Below are 15753 nucleotides of genomic sequence, written 5' to 3' on the forward strand. Positions count from 1 at the left end.
CAAATTCAGATTCTCAGATACATCTCAGCTTTGTTCAATAAAGTTTTGACTTCTGGAACTCTGCCTCTTGACCTTCATTTGCAAGAAAGAACTTTTCTCCACAACACAATATGGATATTTTATTGCATAGCTAAATAGAAAAGATTTCAGTGATCAAATAATGACTGGTACCCTGTAGCAACTTGTCACTCAAGTGTCTTCAAACTAGCTTACAAAATACTGTTCAGCTGACTACATGATCCCTTCATTAAGCCATCACATTTGACAAGACTTAAAGCATGTCCATCTACATTGGTAATGTCTGATTTTATAATTACTGATGTAAAAGATGAAAGTGTACTTGGTAAAACACTATGCTTTAGAGTCCTAACTGCTTATTCAGAAATGAACAAAAGAAAACATAGAAGCAATATTTTAAACAATCAAATTTATTGATTTCCAAGCATCACACTAGGTTGCTTAGATTAAGACCAGTCTGCAGCGGTGCCGCCCCAGTCTCCGGCCTGAGCAGTGGGGGCAGCAGACCAATCCTCAGTGGCAGGCTGAGCACTCCAGTCCTCTGTTGAAGAGAGAGAGCCATTCAAAGTTACCCCAGATGTTATAGACACCTTAATCTTTCACATTGTGCAGTCTATGCTGTCAAATTGATCAAAAAAGGGAAACTTTGCTTACCTGCAAACACCTCAGCTGGTGCAGGTTTGGCAGGAGCTGAAGTCAAGAAAAGTTGATTATAGTTCAGTAATTTTTCATAGCATTATTAATTTTGTTCAGATCAAATATAATTACCTTAAAACTTTTGTTCTCCTAAAATGGTTCAATTAACAACTATAATATGTGGGGAAATGAATATAAAAGGCAGCTTACCCTCTATGCCAGCTGGGAACTGCTGGATGGGCACAGATGGAACTGGAACACCTTCAGACCAGTCAGCAACCTCAGGCTGGTTGAAGTCGGGCACTGGAGCGGTCCATTCACCCTGGAACTCCTCCTTACCAACAGCCTTCTCAGCAGCAGCCTGCTCTTCCTTCTCAATCTAGAGGTGGAGCAAAATCAGTCACAATTAGCACATTTTTAGTAGTAAATATGTTATAAAGTCACACTTGAACTGATTCTGAATATTGGTTGGATGCATTTAAAATTTGCCATATCAGTTTCACAGGCTATTACACGGCAGATACAGATTCAACACGGGACTGGGCAATATGGCCCTGACAGATTCACGATTTAGATTTGTTTTTGTTTAACTAGTCAACTTAAACTTAATTAAAATATGATTCAAGTAACATTCTCTTTATTAACCATCTGGTTAAAAAAAAAAAGGTTATAATCCAAGTGCACAACACAATCCTCAGAGTCCCTGTGCCAGGATATTTGGCGTTAAATATTTTATTCGCAGGCTCAATTGCTGTGATCCATTTCAAATTTGAAACGGACATACAGCTTTGATTTTCTAGCAATTTTAGTGTTCAAATTATTTTGTAAAATATATATTTTGTATTAAAAAATGTTTAGTTCAGTACAATTAATTTACAGTAAACTTCTATAACTTTTTACACTTTCATCTGCGGAGTATACAAAATTCAAGGGCCACATCATACCTCTTCAGGATCTCTGTAGAAGTACAGATCAGGCATGACCTCCCATGGGTGCTCTCTGGAGATGGTGCCCCTCATCCTCAGCACCTCTCTGGCCAACATCCACCACATCAGACCCACAGAGTGGGGACCCTAAAACACAAGACATTTAAAACTATAGCATATGCATTTGGCAGACGCCTTTATCTAAAGCGAATTGCATTGCATTTGGGGTACACTTTTTCCATCTCTTGCTTTGCCTGGGAATTGAACCCTGAATGAAGTGTTCACAACAAGATCTATAATATAAATTTAGAAAACATGGGTTTGATTCCCCTGGTAATCGAACCCATGAACTTGGCGTTGCTAGCCCCATGCTCTGTTGTTTGAGCTTCACACAGAACAAACATAACAGATTAACAGTGAGGTTTCTCATACATACTTTGTTGTTGCATGGGATGGCAATGTCGACGTATCTCAGTGGGGAGTCTGTGTTGCAGAGGGCAATGGTTGGGATGTTGACGTAAGAGGCCTCAGTCAGCGGCTGGTGGTCAGCGCGAGGATCAGTCACGATCAGGAGGCGGGGCTCCCTGAAAGCAGCCTGAATCTGATTGGTGAAGGTTCCAGGAGTGAAACGACCAGCGAAGGTGGTCGAGCCAGTGGCAGAGGCAAACTTGAGCACAGCTCTCTGACAGGAAAGAGCAGTGACAATCAACATCACTAAAATCACCAAGAGTCATGTTCACAAAATACATCCAGTAAAAACATTGTGGCTCAGGTCACTATCAAACCCCAGTCATAGGGCAAAGCCCTCATGGTGTTAGCGAAACCCCGGCCGAATCACTCTAGCACACTTCCGACACCCAAACACTGACAACAGTGCCAGGTTTTAATAGTGTGCCTGTCTAAAAAAGCTCTATTTTTTAAACTTGGGATTTTAAGACAAATGCTGCTGACAATGTCTAGTCACTGAGTTTGCCAATTACCTGGCCAGTGTTTCTGGAGGAGATAACGCAGACATCGGCTGGATTTTCAATGGCAACAATAGCACGAGCAGCCAACAGCAGTTTCTCCCAGGTCTTTTTAAGGTTGATGATGTACACGCCTGCAGAAATGCAAAACTCTGATCAGTAATAACACCAAACCTGAACACTTTGGAAAGAATATTTTCTTAAAGAACCCTGAGATTAAGTTAATATTTCCATATTTTAGCAACATTCACTGTTCTATGGTGTCAGTTACTGGTCCCATGGCGTTAAACCATTTCTTTTTTTATGCTGATTGTTTTGTTTTTAACAAAATTAAGACAGAAGTATTACTAATACAGTTGTACTTTATTGATATACCAATTTGGATGAATGTAGCTTTGGCCACTATCAAACCCCAGTCATAGGGCTCATCAGCCCTCATGGTGTTAGCGAAAACCCAGCTAAATCACTTTAGCACACATCCGACACCCAAACACCGACATCAGTGCCAGGCTTTAAAGGTGTGCGTGTTTACAGATTTAAACCAACCTTGCATCATCACATGAGATGCTACACATGCTCATGCCAACTCAATGAGGAAACGTGCAACTTATTCCAAAAGATCAACTGTAAGTTTTAGTTAAAGATTGGTAAAACACCTGCAAGGCATTTCTAAGCCATATTCTAGTCGTCTTGTGCTTTTTACCGTCACTCTTTCTCTTGTACACGTAGTGCTCCATCTGGAAGTCCAGGTTGGTTCCTCCCAGATGGGTTCCTGCGGCCAGGAACTTCAGCACATCCTCCTCCTTCATTTGAAGGACATCCAGACCTCCGGACATCGTGACCACTTTCCCTGCGTAACGAGTTTAGTGGGAGAGCTGGAAGGAAATACAGGAAAAATCTATTTAGTCGAGAAGTTATTATTGGTAAGTAGAGTAAGTATTTCAAACGTGAATTGGGATGAATGTAGCTCTGGTCACTATCAAACCCCAGTCATAGGGCGCATCAGCCCTCATGGTGTTAGCGAAAACCCAGCTTGATCACTCTAGCACACTTCCGACACCCAAACACCGACATCAGTGCCAGGCTTTAATTGTGTGCGTGATGTTTACAGCTTGAAGACCGATCGTGCATGATCATTAGAAGCACGTGAGATTATACACATACACTCGCCAAATCGATTAAATGTGGACCTTAATCTAACAATTAACTCAAATAGAAAATAAAAACTATGTAAAGACTGAATGTTAATCAAATTACTCGAGTGTACTTAATTTATCTCACTATTGACTAGTGCGCGCGCTACGACTGTAGCCGTACACGCGCTTCCTTGCGCGAGATCACACGCCGCGGTTAAGGCCTATATATATTTAAGGGAAGTAGCGCAAACTTCACATTTAACATGACAACTGATGAACATTGACAATTATTAGCTTTATTTTTTAAAAGTCTGACTCAAATAGACGTTTAAAACTCGTCAAAATTATATTTTTTTGCTCACCACGAGACAACGCCGTATGGAGTTCTGCACCTCACGGCGAAAAGAGGGCGGGATGAGGAAATGACGTAGTATATATACTCGGGTGGCCACCAATCATATTAGGGAGGTTTCTTGCTCTCTGCATTTCTCCTGTCTAACCGAGACATCAACACACAACCCCCTACTGGAGGAGGATATCACATGTGAGCGGACTCCAGTCAAGTTGCTAAACCATAAAAAAACGTTTCGTTACTAATAAAAAATACACGTTAACGTTATAAACTTTTTTATTTAGTTAACATTAATCATTTTAATTTAGTTTAACTTGATATACTAAAATAACTACAAGAGTCTAATGTCTGCATTTTGAACAGCATCCTGCTGGTTTATGCGGGACACTATAATAGAGCTATCATTATTATTTTCTTAGAGATCCCAGCTGTAAATAAAAGCTGACAGGAGTCTCGCATAACTCAAAGAGCTGATGAAGTCTGGTGTCTGAGTTATAGTTACTGCTCGCCTTTTGATTTGTGTCATTGCAGTGATTCAGTCCCTCCAAGTGTCCTCAAAGCTGACCCCGTTTATTCTGTCTGGCTGGATGTCTGGGGACACTGATGGCTATCAGACTGTCAGTTTTTGTGCCATCAGCAGAGCACAGCATAACTGTGACGCAAGACCACTTTGTGCCACCTTAACAGTATACTAGACCATTGTTCTGTGCAGTCTATTAAAGCAAAAAGAGCATCATTGATTTTGAATGCATCTTCAGTACTCTGTGTTAAAGCTGAAAATGTAGTGTTGGTTACAAAACTAGATGCATAAAACAAACTTTTACCACCATTTATAAAACGGGGCAGATTTATTCACATATCAACATAGGCACGACATTTGCATGTGCAAAAATTCTCACACAAAGACAAAATATCAACAATAATGCTGAAAAGACAATACTGTTTGTTTGAAGGCGAACGAATATCTCCACAGTACAGCACAAAGCACAATGGCTTACACAGCAACATGTGACCACACACACACACCACCCAGATTCAGTTTGGGGAATGGAGCCAACTTTACTGAATGTCACAAACTATGCATGTACTGTAGTGTGATCTAAACTTATAAACCCTCTTAACTGATATAAAACTATAGTGTATCATTTGGCTCCATGAGTCTTCAAACTTCACATTTTGGGTATTAAACTGCATTCTGCAGTAGATAAGCTTGCTTTTTAAGGGAGACGCCAATCAAGACAATTCAACTGATTTGAATTCAGCCAACTAAATGAAATTATGTAAATTAAGTACATCAAATTCCTGACTTTAAATGGTCAAACTCACTTGAACCCTCAAAGTACATCAAATGGCACATGACAAAGTACCACCATCACCAAGACAGAACGTTGGAGAGAATGAGAAACTCAAACGCTTATGGGGTAAATTTCATGAAAATGTGTCCAGGTGATGTTTACCCCCAAAAGTTTAAGAAAAAAAAAAAATGATGATAATAATAATTAAAAAGAAAGAAATTACATTTATCTTAGCATTGTTACATTATTTACATGACAATTAAGCCTATTTCCCTTAAATTCTCAGAATTGTAATTGTAATTTTTTCTAAATATTTCCCAAAGTATTATATTAAAGGCAGTACAACAAAGACTACCATAGTGTACAACATAAGTATGTACAGTAAATATAATAGATATTACATTTAAAAAAAAATTACATTATTGATAATTTGGGAAGAAAATGTGCCTAATTGCAATGAAAATAATGTCACAGTACCAACAATCCTAATAGTTCTAACAAACTTAATTTTCTTTCAACTTTTTATTGGTTCTCCCTCTTTGTTAAGGGTGAGCAACCACCCGGACATGTTCGTGGCAGATTTCCTAAAATTAGAATAGAATTAACATAAAAAAGTTGCACCACTGATGATACTATGGCATCTTACAGCAGTTATTACACAATACCTCAATACAACAAAACGGCAATTAAAATAGTCCGACAACACATTTGCAAATACAATAAATTAAGTATGATCATTTCTCGCTGCCTTTCCACATCAAACATCATTTTCTCAGGAGCTATACTTGTTTCCATCTTAAATATTAAGTGTTTCTCCAGGTCTAAATCTTACAGTCTCATTCAATCCAAACCCTGGCTTTGTCTGTGCCCAGCAGTGAGTGTTCAAGAAAATAAAGAACCCAGCGTACTGAAATGCACTGATAAATCCATCCAGTCATATAACACAGGAGATCAGTAGAACAGCACAAATCATCGCATAAAGACGTGCAATTATTATTCGGAACGGAGTATGTTGATGAGGCGGTCATGTGTTGTCAGTTCAGTTTCTCAGCTCTAGAGTAATTCGGTCTGATTGTCGGAGCGCTGGAGTATTACGTCAACATGTCTCGGACACCCGATTGCCTCATCCTCGACTAAAAGGGATTTTCAACTCGGTGGACTAGGCTTAATGGTCTCAGACACAGAGTTTTCGCATTTCCGAAAAACCTGCAAGGGTGGGCACTTTTTAATGACACAGTCATGTGGTATATTGAGTTCATTGGTTAGTGAGGAGGATTTTCTCATGAGGAGTGATTTCTCGTGAGCTGACGCCACATGATTTAGCAGTCTGTCTCTCATTGGTATTCTTCAGTGCGCAAGCATCAACAAGGCAGACAAACTCACAATGTGGCAATTTAGGAATGTCACTGTCAGAGGTGTCATGGGGTAAAGACTCACTACACTTAAAACACATACACATACACACAACCCTTCCATTACCGGGACCTCAGACAACATTAGCTGCTTTCAATTTGATCAACTCTTCGAGGATGACAGAACGCCGTCTTTTGCCAGTGTTTGAAAAGTCTACAAAAAAAAAAGTGCGTCAGGTGTCTTTAGGACTTCAGGCCCATGTGTGCCATCAGCTGCTCGTACACAGTCCAGGCCATGGCAGCCATCAGGGTTCTCCTCAGAGAACGAGGAACCGCCCCCCGAAAGAACCCGCTCAAGCCGTGCTTCTAAAACAACAGAGAAACGAATGAAAGGGAAGTTACTTTAACAAACCTGTGACTTATACAACTACAAAACAACATTCAGAACACATTTAAATTCTGTAATGCGACAAAGTCAAGAAAATAATGTTGGGTGGGACTTCATTTTATCAGTGAACTGGATAGGATATGTTATTATGATTTCATATTATCTTTCAGTTGCATTTTTCTATTTTAGAATATCATGATTCTTGCACCAGGAACATTTATAAAATAAGTAAATAGGGTACCATTCAAAAGTTTGGGTTGGCAAGATCTTTTCATGTACACCACGGCTGCATTCGTTTGAAAATGGTTGTGCTGCTTAATATTTTTGTGGAAACCATGCTACATTTGTTTTCAGGATTATATATATTATTTATATTCAGCAATATAAAGTCTTTACTGACACTTCTGATTTAATGCATCCTTGCTGAATAAAAGTATTAATTTCTTTTTTTTTTAAATCTTACAGACGCCTAACTTTTGAATGGTAGTGTATTTTAGGGAACTGATTTCATGCTGTGTTTAAAAATAACATTTTGTATCAAGACTTTTCTTTATATTTGAAGAGATTTTCAAAGGTCAACAAATATGTTTTGTCGCATGTAGGGCTGGTCGGTATGACGATATATATCGCTACCATGTTAGAGATTTTGCTATATCGTGTATATCGCGGTGTGTAAATATAGCACTATTGACACTTTAGATTGATGAAATGCATAAATGAGAATACAAAGAGTGGGACATGCTTGGTGTTAAAAAGAGTTAGTGCAATCTATTCTGAAAAGGAACTCGGTGCGGTGCTCGTGCTGACTGGCACACTGCCAAAACCTTCCTCTCTTAGAAGGCGATCGCAAATTTGGGACGTGCTCGATGTGTTATAAGCAGTGAAAAAACTCAATGCGGTGCAAGCACTGACTGACACACAGCGTAAGCGCGTTCACAGAAATCCGCGTCTCTCAGCATGCGATCGTGAATTCAGTTCTCTTTCACGTCTTATTGCGCTTGAATACACACTCGATTACAGATGTAAATACAGCCGGTTATGGCTCAAGTGAAAGTAAACAGTTGGGTGTAAACCAGATGTGTATCAGTATAACGGATCCGTGCGTCTGGTCTTAAAGTGACAGCAGCCTAATATACCTACCAGTTGCTCTGTTTCATTAATGTAAATAAAAAAAAAGAGAAAATACCTTACTGCTCTTGACTGAATAACTTTATTTTAGCTCTATTAATTTATATTTAAATATAAATAAATGTATATTTAATTCATACAGTGAAGACTATGCAATATTTAGTTTTTACATTTTTGATTATTAAATTTCTGTACTAATTCTAACTACACGTTAAATAAACCTATTGTCCCTGAAAACCGTAATTTGTTGAATTCATATTTTTGTTATATTGCATTTGTCCTATTGTTTGTAATTTGCTTCATTTTTCTTATTTTAAATAACAGAAATGAGATAAGATAACACATAATAACTATATCATGATACATATCGTTATCATAAAATAAAATGTCTCATATCCTGAAATAAGAATTTGGTCACGTCGCCCACCCCTAGTAACATGACGCTTACAGCATAAACGTGGCGTAAAGCATCGCTGGTCTTGCGATACAATGCGGGGCTGACTTGCATGTGGGTTTTGATCACATCCGCTGGCTGAGTGGCTAGAGAGGCCAAAATACCAGCCACCACACCACAGCCAAAATTAACCAGCGGGACAAAGGGTGATGAGCTGATCTCTGAGTGAATGAGAGAGAGCAGACATTATTAAACAATCCCACATCCCTCAGATAACAACATCATTTTCACTTTCACACATTTTCATTTGATCAGAAGCTTACCCTGTGGTAAAGCCTTTTTGGCCTGGCTATAGAACATGACATAGATGCCAGAGAACGGAGCATCTCTGAGCAGAGTCGCCGTGAGCCCGGAGTAAAGAGCCCTGGGGCCTTCGTTCTGACACACGCTTTTAAGAGCTCCAGCTACGCTCACGTAATTGTACCGCCCGCTCTGAAATAAAACGTGCAGCGGGGAATAAACACACAGGTACACCCGAAAACATGCATTTTCAATGTATATGCAGTGTCTCAGTAATGGTCCTCACCTCAAAGCGAGTCTTAATGACTGTGATGGGCAGCATGGCCACGCCGGCCACACAACGAGCCCCTGCCCCGAGCAACACCGCCTCCCCAGCGCTCGGAGACCCATCCTCGAAGTAATGCTGTTTCAGCGAGTAAAATGTGCTGAAGTAAATCCCTACACCAGGGATGCAGCGCATGAATGACTGCAGGACAGAAATAGAGAGAAACAGTGAGTCAGAAATCATTCATTGATATATAAAAACAAAACCATGTGTATGTAATAACCATACATGTAATAATCAGGGTTCCTACACATTTTTATTTCAAACTTCCGGAATTTTCCAGACTCACAAACCTATCTGTAGATTTTTCAGAACATATTTAACATAAATGGTTCATACAGCATTATTTTCAGCATTATATTTGGTATATAATAGTCATCTATAATATATTTTATTTTATTTTATCTTTTTTCTTGAAGTGATAACGTGCTTACATGATGAGAAGAACCTAAAACACTTTTCAACCTGCATATATTCACCTCTGACAAATCAGTTTGATACACTGTAATCATGTTTTGACGTTGAATGATCACCAAACAGTAAAGTACAGTATGATTTAGATGATTGTTTGCTCCTTTATCTGTTGCTGGTTTGAGTGGCACACGTACATTAGATTAGTAAAGTTCAGAAGAGACTCGCTTAAGGTAAAAGACAAACAGTTTTGCTTAATGAAACCGTGCGCCTTGAATTAATTTAGTCGGGTTCGACAAGCACTAAACGATTGCTATGAAAACACTGCTTGTATGATCTTTTTTTTTTTGTTGGAAAATGTTCATTTAATTTTTTTAGAAAACTGAAGAGAGGCTTTTTGTTTGTGTCACATTAAATATGCCGTCTACTCTGACAAATGAAGAACAGGACACATGTCTGAGATCAGAGCACTGTTGTGAGATCAAACAGTGAGAGCGGACCAAGGAAATGGAGAAGTCAGCCAACACAGTCGACTTACCGGTGAAACCCCCTTCCACAGGCCAAACAGCTTCTCTGTGCGGATCACGTTTAAAAACACTGAAATCATTCCCACTTTAGGAGCACTGAGAGACAAAGGCAAAAATAAAAATGATCATGGGCAGAGAGACAAAGATGGGTGAAAACAGACAGAAGGAGCCAAAAATCTTAAACAATTTGACACGGGGGACCATGTTATTCTCTGCAAAGCTGAGAGAGGCAGACAGTTTAATAATAGAGCACATGACACTCCCACACAGCATACAGAGAGCCCACAGTTATATAAACACAGACACAATGACACTCCACACGCATCTTACCAAAAAACACAGGCTAAAACCTCACAGTCGGTTGCTAGGGTGTAATGTGGTTGGTAAAGTGCTCTGAATATTTAGTGTGCTGCTATGGAGTTGCTGGGGTACTGCTATGTGGTTGGTAATGTTTTTGGTGCGCTGCTATGTGCAAATATGCCAATCCCTTTTGTTCAACTTTATGCATGCCTTAGCAAACATTACTAATTATTAATTATACGGGGCAAAACTTGGCTATAACGGTGCTTCCCTTGCAAGGTCTAAAGTCATTATCTATGTAATAATCTATGACATGTTAATTACCCCTTGTCAGAATGACAACAGAAATGGGATGCTCCGATCGATCTGCCACAGATTGGCATTGGCATTCGATCAGTAGTTGCTAAATGTGGCCAATCTCACCGAACCGAACCGAACAGACAGGCTTTTGTGCAACATTCTGCTTTGCTACATTAGTATACCATTGTAAATCGTCTTTATTTAGAGCAGGGTGTCTCGATTCAAACGAGCCCACACACACACAACGTAACATGATGCGTAGATCTTGAGAAAATCCTCACGAAGAGACATGACATGCTGCTTGGCTAAAGCTACAGCACTTCTGGTTTCCGATTGCGTTGCGATCATGACGCAGTGTTTTCCAACGTCATGTAAAATCGATCGCTCAGATTGACAGGTCTTGATTTACCGTACAGCGCTGGAAAATCATCAACCAGAATCGTATTACATTTGACTTATTCTATGTAATTATAAATATTTTTTTGTTTCGTGGCGTTTACACATGTAATTAGTTCTTATGTTCAGTAAAACACTTTGAAAAGGCTACCATGGTATGCCATTACTTTTGATTGCTTTGAGATATCAACACAAAATTGGCCCAGATGCAGTCGACATGATTGAGAACAAGGTCAAACTTGATATTATGACCTGTCATATATAGGCTACTGGGATTTTCTCAGCAGTGTTGTAGCCGTAGAATCTCCAAACATGATTATAATCTATTTTCAATCAAGGTTTTCTATCAAATGAGACCGTATACATGATGATACCTTGTTTTGTTGTAGAGTTGTAAGCCACTACTTTTAAGTATGTCCCTTAGATGTGAAATTATTAAAAATGCCTTCAGGGTGTAAAGAGTCAACAGAGAGCTTACATATTATATAAAGCTTGAATGATTGGGATCGGCCGATCATGATGACAAAGAAATCTGTAGTCTGCATCCCTAATGCTTATGCATTTTAACTGTGCAGGACATGTTCATTATCTGCCCATCAAGTCATGAAACCCAGCACTGACTCCTAACACCAGACAAAGATTAAGGCACAAGGACATGATCAGCGCGGGTCACAGCGCACAGTGGCGTCTCACCCCGGGTGCATGTTGTTCTGCAGGGTCTGCAGTCTGGTCTTCACCAGATCCAACGGCTGGAACAGCAGAGTGGAGCAGGTGCCACTGAGAGAGCCGCACATGAAGGCCTTCAGGGCAGGGTGAGCCTGAGAGAACAAACCAAGAAAGACAGAATTTGAGAAAACAAGGACTGAAGGAGGAGACAAAGGTTAAAGCTAGATAAGAGTATGAATGGATGGATATAAAATGTGGGGTGACAGCAGAGGAGAAGGCAAATAATTGTGAGATGAGTTGATGAAACAACAGTTTAAGAGAATATAATTCAGGAAGCACTTTAAAGTGGCCATATTCAACGCTTGTACCATTTTATTTTATTTTCCCTTTAGTCCACTTCTAATATTGGTTAGTCAATATTTCTTGCACCACATTAAAAATTAAATATGTCTAACAACACAATTTAAAAATGTTGTTCTTTAATGAGCACCAAGTCCCTGAATACCAAGCAAGCATTCACATGTAAATAGGGCCCTATGATTTCCGCCGCTATGTGGAAAACACGCGAAGAATCTTGGAATCTAGGCATAAAAAAGGAATTCACAGGATTTGGCAATTTTTGGATTAATTATTCAAAAGCATGACACAGATAAACCAAAGTAAAGGTTTGGTTTAACTTGAAATGATGACAGAAATATATTGTTGTTTATAATAAAATTATGCAGCACTTCATTTGACAACTGGAAAAAGGAATTTTAATATTTTCATTTCATCATTACATTTTAAAATATTCCTTAAACTGTTAATTCAATTGATTACACATGTTTTTTTAATTATTAAAATAAAATGAGTCCATAACCATAACCATGACGATTCACGATAATGAACAACATCTTGGTTTTCATGTTCTGTGTGGACTAGGGAGGAAGCTTTGCACTGTTAAAGTTACATTTCAAAAGAGCAAGAAAAATCCTGTTTTTCATGTTATGCCCCCTTTAACAGGCTCGGGTACAAAAACTGCAATTTTCTCAACACAAAAGTCACCATCTACTGCAGGAACACTAAAAATACCACAGTGACCAACACTGACAGCCCAGATAAAAGGATATTCTCACACACTGAATATCCATTCTACATTTGGTGCCCTGCATGGACGCCAAACCTTACAATACACGGCATCATTTGCATGTACATGTATGCAAATGAAAACATTTTGAAAGTGTGCATGGCCACGCAATACACATAAATTCACTTCAAAACAGATTGATCACGGAGAATCACATCCAACACAGATGCACAATCACACACTGACACTGTCAGCATCATCACACGCATACTGATATGCACATTAAGACTCGAGCTCTGCCGACAGGCTAATCGGAGTGCTGAGATTCATTTAGAAGCACGAAAACAGCAAGACACGAGTGATGGGAAGATGCACACACACACACACAGCTGCGCAGAGATACACAAAAACACACAAACACTGACTAGAGAAACATACAGTGAGCCACTGACTAATCTGCCCTACCTTTCCCAGGCTGCTGGCAGATTTGGGCTGAGGGTCCTTTTTCTCTTGCATCTCTCTTTATCACACTCTTACTGCTGCCGTTAACAGCACATGACAAAGTAAGCCTCCATATCTCTCTCCTCTCACACACAACACCCAGAAATCTCTCTTTAACCCCCTCCCACCCCCAGCAGAAGATTCAGCGGCTTAAATCCACAAGCTTCCATGCCTGCCGTTCTCAGCGCTGCTGTTCCACACTCGCCCCTTTACACCTAAACGCACATCCGTGGTTTCACTCTCCTCGTTTGCGTTCCTCTCCACCGGATCAAGTGCTTTCAGCACAGCGTGAGTCATACAGTTGCCAAAGGCATATGTATATGTGCGTTAGCGTGTGCTTGTGTGGATGTGACAGAGAAAATGTGGGTCATTCATTGGATGCATGTATCCTAATATTCCAACATAGGTTCAGCAGAGTTGCACATAAAAAAAATTATTTTCAGATCTTTATATGACATTAGCACATAAAACGGCTTATGTGGTGGGAAAACAGTGTCATCATAACATACACGTTCTCTCGGGCCTACAATTACAAATAAGAAACAAAAGAACAAACCCTGATTGCGTTTCTCTACTAATATGTCAGTCAGACCAATTATTTGGCCATTTTGAGTTAATCATGATCAGTTAACACAAGTGGAAGTTTCTCCTGCACGCATCCGTTTCAATACGACTACCTTCTTGGTGAAATATGCAAATTTTAAGTTAATATTGTGTAAAAAAAAAATGTTCACTTATTTTCAGGAATGTTGGGTGTGATTCTTTTGGTATCATTGCTAATTGCATTGTATGTTGACCTCTTCTCGGCCCCATAAACCCATTTAGATTACTATTATTTCCTGAATAGAAAGTCACACATTCAAGCAGAAGTTAATGTAATGCAATCAATCTGTAATGTAGATTATATTAGAAAAGCATGACCTTGAAGTATTAAAAAGCCTGCTGAATCAACTGTCAGGTTACAGACATTCAACACTTTATACATTTAACTTCAGCAGAACAAAGCACACAGCAATATACCACAAACTCACCAGGGCAAGCTCCATTGCGGATGAAGAGGAGGATGATGAAGCTTGCACAGAGGAAGAGCTCAACTCCCTCCTTTTTATCTCCTCTATGGCCGTCGTGATGTCTTCTTACCCGTCAAAGCTAAGATTCCAGACTGCATGAAGGAGAAATTAATTTAATACCCAACCTGATTAATTAAATAACCACTGCTAATTTCACACAAAACCAAGCACAGAATCAAATACAGAATCAGCTAGAGTGACGTGTATTAAAGCATCTAAATAAAATAAGAGGCTGTCAGACAGATTTAAGTTCTATTTAATATTTACCTGTCTGTTAAGGACCGAAGAGAAACAGTGAATGAGGACTGATCTTCATCATGATTCTCGCTCTTTCTGTCACTCTACACAGCTGTCAACAGTGCAAAGGAGATGGCCGACGAATTTACACACAGAAACCACCATTTCATTCATGAAATCTTACATAAACATGGAGAAATGTGCCGCACGCCACAGAAATAAATGTAAAATGTATAAGTTACAAACTAGGCTAACGTTACTAAGTCAGATCGGAGTGAAAGCTAATGCTAATTCTTCTGACCAAGCATAACGCGTTTCAAACAATCGGCAACGGCTAACAACGCATCATATGCTGCTGTCTTCGTAAAACACAAAACTGACAATATACACAACGAAAATATTGGAAATAGAGTGGTGCAACACAGGTCAGCTGATTTCTGTCAGTTAGCCGGTAGCAATGCTAACACAGTCCCCGTTCACTCCATCATAATCAACAAACTTTAACTTACATTCAATAGTTCTGTTTTTCGATGTCTAAAACTGCGTCATTTCCTTTCAAGCAATCAATACATGTTACAGGGCTGCTAAACTGCAGGTGAAACAGCAGTCGTGTGTAGGTTACACAAGTTTTCAATATCACATTGCTCCGCGGAGACCGTGATCTGTGAGTTTGGAGCTACGCTGTACGCTCGCGCAAGAAAGTTCTGCGTTGTTTGCGTAACTCCTGCGTAAAGTTTGCGTAGTCTCTGTCGGTCCAGAACAACGGGCAAGAACCGGTTTCAGCTCGATTATTCCAGCGGTGCCGGTGTCCACACGTGCTCCGGCTAGAGACACTTGATGTGTGAGCCGCGATGCCTCCCGCTGGAACGTTGAGGTATATGTGTTCCCATCTCTTACAAAGTGACTCATTGAAAGGGATAGTTCACCCAAAAATAAAAACATTGTCATAATTTACTCACCCTCAAGTTGTTCCAAATCTGTATGAATTAATTTCCTCTGCTGAACACAAAAAATATTTTGAAGAATACGGGTAATTAAACCGTTGATGGGCCCTATTGACTTCC

At 39.6% G+C, this 15753-nt stretch overlaps 2 protein-coding genes across 4 annotated transcripts; both read right to left on the reverse strand.

Moving 5' to 3' along the window:
- Window positions 1-410: 410 nt before the first annotated feature.
- On the reverse strand, window positions 411-4233 carry rpsa (ribosomal protein SA). Its single transcript, XM_084426251.1, has 8 exons — window positions 4044-4233; window positions 3249-3420; window positions 2561-2679; window positions 2017-2262; window positions 1599-1727; window positions 865-1033; window positions 673-708; window positions 411-559 (listed from the first exon to the last, which is right to left on the reverse strand). The coding sequence occupies exons 2-8, from the start codon at window positions 3379-3381 to the stop codon at window positions 465-467; spliced, it is 927 nt and encodes a 308-aa protein (XP_084282377.1). The 5' UTR covers window positions 3382-3420; window positions 4044-4233; the 3' UTR covers window positions 411-464.
- Window positions 4234-4848: 615 nt separating this feature from the next.
- slc25a38b (solute carrier family 25 member 38b) lies at window positions 4849-15537 on the reverse strand. 3 transcript variants are annotated; one of them, XM_084426346.1, is made up of 9 exons: window positions 15199-15537; window positions 14720-14801; window positions 14414-14544; window positions 11843-11967; window positions 10165-10249; window positions 9177-9356; window positions 8914-9082; window positions 8645-8811; window positions 4849-7046 (listed from the first exon to the last, which is right to left on the reverse strand). In XM_084426346.1, exons 3-9 carry the CDS (start codon window positions 14426-14428, stop codon window positions 6924-6926), a joined length of 864 nt encoding a protein of 287 aa, XP_084282472.1. In that variant the 5' UTR covers window positions 14429-14544; window positions 14720-14801; window positions 15199-15537; the 3' UTR covers window positions 4849-6923. The 3 variants fall into 3 exon arrangements, with proteins under 3 accessions (XP_084282472.1, XP_084282473.1, XP_084282474.1); XM_084426347.1 differs by lacking the exon at window positions 14720-14801 and having other exon boundaries at window positions 15199-15387; XM_084426348.1 differs by lacking the exons at window positions 14414-14544; window positions 14720-14801; window positions 15199-15537 and adding an exon at window positions 13347-13515.
- Window positions 15538-15753: the final 216 nt, after the last annotated feature.

This window comes from Rutilus rutilus, assembly GCF_951802725.1.
Source record: "Rutilus rutilus genome assembly, chromosome: 12".
NCBI classification, from domain to species: Eukaryota; Metazoa; Chordata; class Actinopteri; order Cypriniformes; family Leuciscidae; genus Rutilus; species Rutilus rutilus.